Raw genomic sequence first — 11,735 nt, 5'->3', positions numbered from 1 at the left:
GGTTTGGGTAAACAATGGGAAGCACTAATGTTTAAAATCGAGATTAGCACATGCATGGTCCGTTGTCTAATAGCACATTATTGTGCAATTGCAGAAAGCATTCTAATATTTAGGTTTTTAACAATTTGGTCTTGCACATGTAGGTCCTGCTGTCAGAGGTTTTGACCCACTGTTCAACCCTTTTTGTATATGTGGAAATGAGTTGTCCATGAATATCAATCAAGTCAAGAAACTCAGAAAGATTGTTAGGATAAAGAAATTAGCGACAAAAAACAACAAGATCTTTGTCTACACAATGAAGAAGACATCAGTTCACTACAAGATGGTACTAACTATTATACCTTGTCTTTTTTATTCCTTTGCCCCATTTCCAATATAGAGAAGATATTTATGCACATACTTGTTTTCATGCCTTTTCAAAGTAGTTCACTGATGATTACCTCTCAAACCACCTCTATGGTCAGGAGGCGAGGAAGGTTTTCATACAACACCCAGGTTCAATATTGAAGTGTTCCTGAAGAGGACGAAGGATGGATGGTCAATTAAGGATGGCAATGGGTAGGGTATGGGCAGGGTGGAGCAATACCATACCCATACCCGTATAGTCAGTGGGTACAAAATTCTATCCATACCCGTACCCATGGGTATGAAACTTTACCCATACCCATACCCGACGGGTACCCGTACCCGTTGGGTACCCATCGGGTAGAACAAATAGCACACGAGTTGTTCACATTTTTACACTCATTGATAGCACATTTGACATAAAGAAATTATTTTAGCTCAATAACAGGTAGATGAGTACAACATAGTCATAAGTCAATATGAGCAGAAGAGTCACATGAAAAATTAATGATTAATTGATGAAAACTTAACATTAGTTCACAAGCGGGCAGGGTATGGGTATACCCGCGGGTACAAGATTATACTCATACCCTACCCATGACTTAACGGGTAGGGTATGGGTACAACCCATGGGGATAAAAGTGTGCCCATACCCTGCCCATACGGGTCTGGTACCCGCGGGTACCCATACCCGTGGGTAAAATTTCCATCCTTACGGTCAATCATCCACATGCACTGGCCTAAAGTTGCAAAGATCTTTAACATCAATGAAGGCTCAATATTCGTCTTCCGCTTCAGCATTTTTCCAGATGAGATGCATATGTCTATGTACCGTCTATCATGCTAATTTCGAAAGGTTCTAGATGTTGCATGTGAAAGTTGGTGCTGGTTCAGTTGTGTTATGGTGTAGCTGAGTGCTGAAGTTATATGATGTTGTACTCTGATGTATTTCAATTATGAAATCCTGCTTCCTTAATATGTAAATGAAATATATTATGTGCTTAATATGAATTTCGATTAGATTAATAAATGGATTATTAATAATTAGGGCAATTAGCCTGCTAATCGTGTTTTTCTATTGCAAACGGTTATTAAGAAAACACCACAAGCGATGACCTTAGGCAACACACACAGTTTCTAGAAATAAACCGTGTTGGATCATTAAACAATCACATACGACATTCTCTTGAAAACTGTTTGCGTTAGGCCACCTTGCGCAAACGTTTACCACATAAAAACTATGTGTGATGGACAACCTTTGCCACACAGTTTCTTCTACGCACCGTGTGTGATGCATTCAATAACGCAAACGATAAAATTGTTAATATCGTGTGCAACGGCAACGCTATCACAAATGATTTAACGGGTAAAATTATGTGTGATGTACCTGCGAATGGAAACATTTTCCTTGGAGCGACTATGTGGGATGTATATACGAACATAAACGTTTAGCAGGGACTGACTATGTGGGATGCACTTACGACCGAAAATGATTTTCCTGTACGATTGTATTTTTTGAGCACTATTGTACGTATAACCGTATTTGATCGCTCGCCGGTCGCGCATGACCTTATTTTGCCGAGCGTGTGTGCCTGGAGGGTCTATCCCCGACGGTTTCTGGGTCGTGTGGGAAGGACCCCCCTATCGCAGTCACTCACTAGGTGACGGTTCAGAACACCGCCACGGAAACGGGTTAAAAACTGTTTGTATAGCACCTCTCTATACCAGTGACTGCCTCTGAGCTCTATAAATACCCAGATATTCCAGAAACCCTAGAGGAGTCGTCGAAACACCATTCCAACCGCCGCAAGTTCCAAAAACGCAAGATCCAATATAGAGCCCTATTCCGGCACTTTGCCGGAGGGGAACACGATCACAGAGGGGTTCATCATCGTCATTGGTGCTCCTTCGATGATGCGTGAGTAGTTCACCATAGATCTACGGGTCCATAGGCAGTAGCTAGATGGCTTCTTCTCTCTTTTTGATTCTCAATACAATATTCTCCTCGATGTTCTTGGAGATCTATTTGATGTAATGACTTTTTGTGGTGTGTTTGTTGGGATCCGATGAAGTACGAGTTTATGATCAGATCTATCTATGAATTTTATTTGAGTTTTCTTTGATCTCTTATATGCATGATTAGTATAGCCTCGTATTTATTCTCCGAAACTTTGGTTTAGTTATGCCAACTAGATTGATTTCTCTTGCAATGGGAAAATGTGCTTTGTGATAGGTTCAATCTTGCGGTGTCTTCACCCAGGGGTAACGAGGCACGCATGTATTGTTACTATTAAGGATAAAAAGATGAGGTCTATTCCTACATGAATAGATCTTGTCTACATCATGTCATCGTTCTTATTGCATTACTCTGTTTCTCCATGAACTTGATACACTAGATGCATCCTGGATAGCGGTCGATGTGTGGAGTAATAGTAGTAGATGCAGGCAGGAGTCGGTCTACTAATCTTCGCAGTGATGCCTATATACGTGATCATTACCTTGGATATCGTCATAATTATTTACTCTTCTATCAATTGCCCAACAGTAATTTGTCTACCCACCGTATGCTATTTTCTTGAGAGAAGTCACTACTGAAATCTACGGTCCTCGGATCTATCTTTTATCATATTTTTTTCAGATCTTTTATTCCAAAAAATCAAAAATACCTTGTTTCCATTTTTCTTTACTTATTTTATTTTGTGTTTTTGCTAGATCTATTAATCCAATCTCATACAATTTTATCTATCTTTTTAACGTGGAGGGATTGACAACCCCTCTTACGTGTTGGGTTGCAAGTATTTGTTCTTTGTGTGCAACTACCGTTTACATAGTGTTGATTGGTTCTCCTACTGGATTGATAACCTTGGTTTCATAACTGAGGGAAATACTTACCGTCGCTGTGCTGCATCATCCTCTCCTCTTCGGGGAAATACCAACGCAGATACAAGCAATCAGGAAAATTTTCTGGCGCCATTGCTTGGGAGACATCATCAACATCTATCAGGTTCCTAATCACAAATCTCATCTCCTTGCAATTTACATTATTTCCCATTTGCCTCTTGTTTTACCCCCCCACCACCACTTCTAAAACGTCTTTTGCAAAAACACAAAATATTTGCCTTTTTATGTGCCTTCCTTTTTCGTTTGCCTTTTTCTTGTTTGCTCTTCCCCTTTAGTTTTTGCTTCCTGCAGTAGTCATTTTTATCTATCCATGGAATCAACAACTTTTTAAACTTGTTTCAGAAATTCAGATACCCAAGATATCAAATCAACGGAAGCTCTACGTTTTATCTTGTCATTTTTTCTCACGGGTCAATGATCATGCAAGATGGCCTACATTTGAGAGGAATTCAGAAACACTTAGATTACTCACTGTGGGTTTCCTACAACAACATACACAATCAAATCACACTAGTGGAATTTTTCCACGTCAATGTTTTTTCTGTTTATCAATTATGTTTGATCAACAACTAGTACCAAAACAAAGGTAGAATGCAACCAAAAATAGAGGTGGCTCATGCTTCAGGGATACAACAAACTCATGTTTCAGTGAACAGTGAGATGTGCTGATTCATGTTTCAGAGATAGTTCTGTGTGAAACAAAGATCATGTTTCAGAAACTAACCGAGGCTTCCCGATGCAACCTGGTCGAAGTAGTTTCAGGAAATACCCCCGGGGGGTTTGTGAACCAAGAGGAAACTCCAGCACGCGGCAGAAAGCTCCCCGGCGGCGGTCGGAGCTGAGAATGATGGCCGCGGCTATTCTCGAAGCAGGGCCCCTCGGTGAGCTCAATTTGCATCAGATCCAACCATTTGACATGCAATATGGTGCGCCATGGTGTTGCAGAAACTTCAATTTACCTCCTACACGCCGGCGCGCGCTGATTTTGGGTTGGGTTGGCGGCGGCGGCGCGTGGGGCGCAACTCAGTCGGGGCCGGGGGCAAGAGTGTATTGTTTCTGCAACAGAGCATTTGTTGCGGGAAATAACGAGTAGGCATGCGGGGCGCGAACACTAGATCAGACGGCTATCAGCTCGGGCATCCAACGGTCCTCGAGGCGACGGATAATATAAAACATCGGTCGGCGGACGTGTAGCAACGTCCATACTACTAATAGTAATAGTTGGTCCCAATTAAAATGCACACCATGTGGGACAACAAACTAGCTAATGGGTCAAGAATGTTCTCTCTCCTAGGGTGAGATGGCGCTCAAGCGACCGGTGACCCCGAGGTCAAGAACCACCATTGAGGGTGCAATTGAGATGAACCCCTCTCCCCCTTCCCCTGCCTGATCCTAGTATGTTTGTCACCCCGCCTCTCTGGTTCAGTTCCACTCCTCGACAATAAGGGGTGACTAGTCTATGGCGGAAGTGAGAGGGACATCAGGGTGGACACGGTTCTGATGACCAGCACTTGGTCAACGATCTTGGGCAATGGGTCCTAGTGGGGAACCATCTGCAGTGGTGACCAACAACGGTACACTAATGCAAGCACTGGTTGGGGCTGCAATGGCTGGCATGGCTAGAGCTGACTGATGTGGAGGCGCACGTGGTGATCCTTGATGATGTTGGGTTTGGTGAATCAAGATCGGACTCTCATGGGCAAGGTTCTGGTGCCTAACAAATTGGACATGCAAAACTATCTCGTCGGAGATGAGGTCGGTGTGGGGAAACCCCAGGTCTAGTGTTCAATTCGGCCAAGAATAACCCATTCATTCTTGTATTTGGAATGGAAGCGGATCGAAATTGCATGATGGAGTGGTCTCCATGGATGGCGGGCCAACATGCGGTGCTACTCAAGAAACTAGATGACACTCCGCAGGTTGCTGCGATAATTTGTTAAAAGAATGCATAATAAGGCGCTACATAAATAACTAAAACTACGTGGCTAGTCATGGTTGGTTTACATAATTCTTCAATAAAAGGTAAATTTTAAACATTTTTAGCTCTAATACATTCTTTCTTTTAGATATTTTTTGGTTTCTTGCATATCTTCTCGGTTGAGGAATAGAATACCTCTTTTATTCAGAGTTGGTTTAGGTGGAGGTCCAGGAATAATCCAATCAGTATATTTTTTCATCATATTGGTCAATGGTGGGCTGAAAAGTGTGGGCAAACAGAGGCACCATAAGGATTTGAAGAGGAGGAGGAAGAAGAATCAACGGAAGAAGTAGTAGCAGAAGAAAACACAACAGAAGAAAAGGCAGTAGCAAAAGGAGAAGAATATGATGATGATGATGGCGATGGACTTCCCCTAGTTCGACACCGATGAATTTCCCCATTAAGCCATATGATTGTTAATTTGTATTATAATTTGTTAGTAGTTATGATGAGCTATTGTTTGTTTACTAGATAAGACTTGAATGATGTTTGGTACTGTCTGTGTAATATACTGTACGGCAAGGTCATCACTAGTGAGAAGAGATGACCACAACATAGACCGTGCACAACCAAACACCATATTTTGCACATTGATAAGCATAACCCATAAATGCCGCCAAACATTAAACTGCTCACTGATGGAATGCAAGCTATCAAACTATGTGTTTATGGTTTTCAGCATATATTTACTCAATTAGGCTCAATTCAACCACGTACGCAAATACCTCAAAATCCATGCAGTATGCCAAACGCGCTCCTAAGGTTTGGTGCACACAAAAAAAATTGAATAATGTTTTTTTAGCACAAATGTTCAGATGGGCGCCCCCTCCCACCCACCCAAAATTGAAAAGGAGAAAGAGAAGTGATGTACTCCATACATTTTTGATCAATTATCACCTAACTCCATCACAATAAAATTATACTGACCCACTTGATCGATCTTGATTAAAAAATGGTTGTCCGGATTTTTAGTCTCGAATCAACACATCATGCTTGCACTAATTTCCTCTCGTTCACCGAATTTGGAGTAGTCTGCATAAAAAAAGGGAAGGGATGAGCCAAGATCGAACTAGAAACTGGGTTTTTCCATTGACAAAATGAGATTATAAAACGATAATCCAGGGCATGTATTGTCAGAACATTATTATGGTGGGAAAATCCCAACAAAAAATCAACGCAAACTGCGCAAAAGAAAAAAAGGACACGTGGCCGGGCAACGCGTCAAGCCCATGCATCCAGACAGGCCACGTCACCCCATGGGACGTGCCATCTAACCCAGGGGGGCCTCGCCTGCCGCCCCCCGATTAGGTGAGCTCCCGGCGGGCCCCACGCGGCCGCGACGTATCACCTGGCCCACCCCCAATTCAAAAATCGCCACTGCCTCCCCACACGCGTCGGCCATCGCGCGTCGCTCCGCCGCCCTCGTTCCGTCGCTTCCGCCCCTGCTCCCAGCCGAGGCCTCGCTTCGCTTTCCGGTGACGGCGCGCGCAACTCTCTATATTTTTCTCCGCCTCCTGGTCAGCTGTTGGGTCGGCAGCAGCAGCAGCAGCGCCACCAGCAGGAGGAGGAGGTTTGCTCTGAGTTGGTGCTTCTTTCACAGTCGGATTCGTTCGAGTTGAAGCCGCCCTTCGAAATTCTGTGATTGGGGCGGGTGGGTGGTGGCGATGGAGGAGAGGTACGAGGCGTTGAAGGAGCTGGGGACGGGAAACTTCGGGGTGGCGAGGCTGGTCAGGGACAAGAGCACCAAGGAGCTCGTCGCCGTCAAGTACATCGAGAGGGGCAAGAAGGTAGTATATACGTCGTTGTTCTCCGTTCCTTTCCTTTGTTCTTTATTTCTGGGGTTTGGTCGCCGAGGACTGGTGGATTTGGGGGTTCTTCTTGAAGAATCTATCCTCGATAGATGGTAGCTATAGTCACTATGTCTGCAGGTTTGTGTTGCTGGATGGATGATTTTTAGGGTCTGCTTGTGTGCGTGCAGATTGATGAGAATGTGCAGAGGGAGATCATCAATCACCGCTCGCTCCGGCACCCTAACATCATACGATTCAAGGAGGTAATTCCCCATTCTTCTTGACTCGTTAGTCGTTTGATAAGTTTGTTGATTCTCAGTTACATTAGATTGGTTAAATTTGATGGTTCTGAAGTATGAACTCTGAACTACTCTGTGTGTCCTCCAGAAAGCAGAATTGACACCCTGATATTTTGGAAATAAAGGACGATTATCTTTTTGATTGTTTGCGTCATGACTGCTCTGCCAATTATTAGTAATGGTTTTTTCGTCAAAACTTACTAGTATTGTTGGGCTGGGCGGCACTGAACCCCTACATTTCAGTGTCACTATGGTTGGTGATAATGAGTTCAGAATCATCGAAGTTTGTCCTAGGATGTCTCTGTCTTGATATTCAACTTAGCAAATTATCTACTGTAGATAAAATTAAATTGCTTGCTATAATATGGTCTTTCTGTATCAATTGAGGACAGGTTTGTGTAACCCCGACGCACCTTGCCATTGTCATGGAATATGCTGCCGGCGGAGAACTCTTCGAAAGAATATGCACCGCAGGGCGATTCAGTGAAGATGAGGTTGCCCTTGAACCTACTTACCTCATTATATCACTAGGCTATCTTTGTTCTGAACCATGTCTGCTAACAGTAGAAGTAATCGTGTAAATTGTTTGCTATGCGTGTCAATAGGCAAGGTACTTCTTCCAGCAACTACTTTCAGGGGTCAGCTACTGCCATTCCATGGTACGCTTTGCCTTTTGAAATTTGTCAAAGAAAATAAATGCAAAACCCAACTGCCCATGAACTAATGCTGCAAATGCAGGAAATCTGTCACCGTGATCTTAAACTGGAAAACACTCTCCTGGATGGGAGTCCAACACCTCGAGTGAAAATTTGCGACTTTGGTTACTCAAAGGTACTAACAGTTACTGTTATGTTTCCAGTTTTGCTAGAATTGACCTTTCTCTGTCCTTACTGACCAAGTTGGCCATCGTGATTTTCAGTCTGCTTTGCTGCATTCCAAACCAAAATCAACAGTTGGTACTCCAGCATACATAGCGCCGGAAGTTCTTTCGAGAAAAGAATATGACGGCAAGGTAAGTTCTGCCTTTGAAATCTGCGATTATTTGTTCCAGTTATGCGTCAGCATTTTCTTTCCAGCAGAGGACGCGGTAAAGAATGTGTAGTAATATCAATTAGTACTTAGAAAAACAACTAAAAGTTGTGACTGGATTTAGAACTGAGCTAAAGGAGATTATGAATTTAACCCTCTTGATTCAGATATAGTGCCATAGTCCTTTAGCGGAACATCCTCATGTCTTAGTTGAAGGATGTGCAGCTATGAAAGCAAAATCAGCAAGGTCACTGATTATTTAGTGCTTGATTTTTCTATTCATCTTGCATCTAGGATCAGTATCAGTTTCTTTTTCTTACAACATAGAACTTTAGTAATGGACAGTGCGGATTCGCTTACCAATGTTCTGCTGCCACTGAAAATGGTCACACAGCACAGACAAACATCACTGATTAATTTTGTATATCTTCAGTAATGCACAGTGATGTTATCATGGTTCTGAGATGTCACATGATTGGCTTCCAACTTTGCATCTTATGACGAAATGGTTCCCCATCAGGTAGCGGACGTTTGGTCCTGCGGCGTGACATTGTACGTGATGCTCATCGGGTCGTATCCATTTGAGGACCCCGAGGATCCAAGGAACTTCCGGAAAACTATCAGTGTAACTTATCGATCCTTCCTCCTAATCATCCTTCACTCCTTCGCTTGTTCAGCACCTTGCTTGAATGCTTGTGTTAAGCGTGCCTGAAACTCTGATCTCAACGCGAATGCACGTCTTGTGACACTTGACAGAGAATCCTTGGCGTGCAATACTCCATTCCCGACTACGTCAGGGTTTCCTCCGACTGCAGACGCCTCCTGTCCCAAATATTCACTGCCGATCCTTCAAAGGTACTACTGCTGCTTATCCTCTTTCTTTTTTCTGTTTATTAGTAACTTCCAAGGAAACTTCAGATTGCTCCAAAAGGCAGAGAACTTTGAATCATACCTTGAATCGTGCCTAACAAAAAGTGATTGATTTGAATCGTGTCTGAAACTCTGAAGAGGATCACGATCGCTGAGATCAAGAAGCTGCCGTGGTACCTGAAGAGCCTGCCCAAGGAGATCGCGGAGAGGGACAGGGCCAACTTCAAGGAGCCCGAGACGGAGGCGGAGACCGCGGCGGCGGCGGCGCAGCCCGTGGAGGAGATCATGCGGATCATCCAGGAGGCCAAGGCCCCCGGCGACATGTCCAAGTCGTCGGCCGATGCGGCGCTGCTGGCCGAGCTGGCCGAGCTGCAGAGCGACGACGAGGAGGAGGAGCCCGGAGCCGAGGGGGAGACCTACTGACTCGACTCTGCATCGCAGCTCATGCAGGTGCAGCCGCGTAGCTGTTTCGTACATACGGTCTGGAGTACGGTTTGCTGAAACAAGAATAAGGCCACGAAGCGTATTATTATACAGATTATGACACCTGTTGTACTATCGCTGTGTACATTATTACTGAACAAACATTCCACGGATACCACGCAAAAAAAAACATTCCACGGATTTAACTTTCAAGAATAAAAGATGGTGGGGAAATATAGTTCTTCCAGTTTTTGTTTGAATTAAGGGCCTGTTTGGTTCACAAGTCCTAAGACTTTTTCTAGTTTCAACTAAAAAGTCCCTAATGCCTGCCCGTTTGTTTTCAGAGATTAAAAAGTCTTTAGTCCTTCCCTAGAGGTTATTAAATGACCATGTTACCCTTAGTATATAAAAAAATAACAACCAAACAACATCATGGGACGGCGGGTCAATGGGTACATGGAGGGGCATTGTTGAAAAAGTCACAGAAAGTCCTAAAAAGACTCTTCTTGAGAGTCTTCTTCATTTAGTCTCAAAAAGCAACTTTTAGTCCCTAGTAGTCCCTCCTATTTGGTTAAAAAGGATCCCAACACCAAAAAATCCCTGAAAACAAACACCTTCTAAGCCTGTTCGAATGAGGAACGATTTTGCAGTGGTGAATCTAGAATCTCACTCGACTCTTGGGGGGGCCACAGTTCAAAATTTGGAAAACCGTTCGAATTTTGCAGTAGCGAATCTAATCTAGAATCTCACTACGAATAGTATAATTTGGTCTAAGCATTGTTATAATCACCCCAAATAGTCTTAAAGTTGTATAATTTGGTCGAAGCAAATAGTCTTAAAATTGCATTAACTTGTTAGGAATTCAATGTCAAGAACATAAGAAAAAACATTTTGCAATTTTGGAGTGGGTGCCATGGCACCCCCAAGATTCACCCTGCGATTTGGTAATTCATAGATACTTAATTCATAGATACTTTCTTTTGTAACTTTGATGTCTTTAGTCAAACGATAAGGCCTCTCATCGTGGATAATATTACAAGTTAGTATCATGCAAATGATGTCAGGGTATGATACTAACTTCATAGTGTACATGACTATAAGTTAGTATCTTAGATGAACTATACACCAATGGGAAAAAGGTAAAATTGATTATAGTTGCTTTAATTTAGAAGTATAGTTATGTTTTAGTCAATGTTAGTAGCCTTCCGTTTAAAATATGTCCCATCTTGTGTCCCTTTTTCAATGTTGGTGTTCTTGGTTGTTTAGACTTTCTTAGGAATATCATCATGGCTAGCTTTTTTTTTACTGCAAATAATATTCATATGATGATGGATTTATAAAAACAGCGAGTTCATCGACCCAAATACAAGGACTATTACAATTGAAAGGAAATCTACCTATCTCATGTGAGTGACATTCACATCTCCAGCGCAACCTTTTCGACGATCCCCACCATCTCCATACAATTATCGTCGATTTTAGCAGTTGCATCACTCGCTGTGATCCACTTGATTAACCAACTTAATTAAGGACATTCTTCTTTGTCATCGCCACACTGGAAAGGTAGGGGATATAAGCAAGGTTATTAATTTTGACTTATAAATAATTGGTATTGCTTAGTTACTTTAGAAGTAGCAAAATCGAAAAAAGTTGGAGACTAATGAATTTCGAGTTGCGCACTATTTATAGCATATTTTCTCTATTTTGGATTCTTGAATTGAACTTTCATGATATAGTACATGTACATTTTATGTATTATAGTATTTTTTTTCATCGCTTTTAGCACAACCGTTTTGAAGATTTGTCAAATCTCACCCAAAGTAATGAGTTGTCGTTCAAACCACAAGTAGGTCGCCCCATGCTCTCCTTGCAAAAAAAAACAATCGCCCCATGCTCACGCGGACATGGAAGAAAAGGCATGAACAGTTCAATTTAACGGGTGCAGTCCTAACGCCTGGAAACAATGGAATCTTGAGTTTCCTAAATAATGGATGAAATTGTTTCATTCGGGGCTACTTCTGGGCTTCTCTTCACTTAACTTTTTTTCTTCTGAAATACGCATAAGCATGTGTATCATATATTCATAGAAAGAGAGGGGGG

The 11,735-nt window shown here is 42.6% G+C and overlaps 1 protein-coding gene across 1 annotated transcript; it reads left to right on the top strand.

Moving 5' to 3' along the window:
• Positions 1 to 6,605: 6,605 nt before the first annotated feature.
• Positions 6,606 to 9,882, top strand: LOC125528939 (serine/threonine-protein kinase SAPK3). Its single transcript, XM_048693357.1, has 9 exons — positions 6,606 to 7,011; positions 7,203 to 7,277; positions 7,706 to 7,807; positions 7,919 to 7,972; positions 8,052 to 8,144; positions 8,233 to 8,325; positions 8,863 to 8,967; positions 9,099 to 9,197; positions 9,351 to 9,882. Exons 1-9 carry the CDS (start codon positions 6,889 to 6,891, stop codon positions 9,633 to 9,635), a joined length of 1,029 nt encoding a protein of 342 aa, XP_048549314.1. The 5' UTR covers positions 6,606 to 6,888; the 3' UTR covers positions 9,636 to 9,882.
• Positions 9,883 to 11,735: the final 1,853 nt, after the last annotated feature.

Source organism: Triticum urartu, unplaced genomic scaffold, assembly GCF_003073215.2.
Source record: "Triticum urartu cultivar G1812 unplaced genomic scaffold, Tu2.1 TuUngrouped_contig_5227, whole genome shotgun sequence".
Lineage (NCBI taxonomy): Eukaryota > Viridiplantae > Streptophyta > Magnoliopsida > Poales > Poaceae > Triticum > Triticum urartu.
Note: the sequence above shows the minus strand (reverse complement) of the source record. Positions and strands in the feature narration are given on the sequence as shown.

What these genes read in the sequence shown, in the direction of transcription:
- LOC125528939 (XM_048693357.1), top strand. Translation starts at nt 6,889, where the DNA reads ATGGAGGAGAGGTACGAGGCGTTGAAGGAGCTGGGGACGGGAAACTTC. An exon ending in GGCGATTCAGTGAAGATGAG is followed by an intron (nt 7,808 to 7,918) that starts GTTGCCCTTGAA and finishes GCGTGTCAATAG; the next exon opens with GCAAGGTACTTCTTCCAGCA. An exon ending in TCAGCTACTGCCATTCCATG is followed by an intron (nt 7,973 to 8,051) that starts GTACGCTTTGCC and finishes CTGCAAATGCAG; the next exon opens with GAAATCTGTCACCGTGATCT.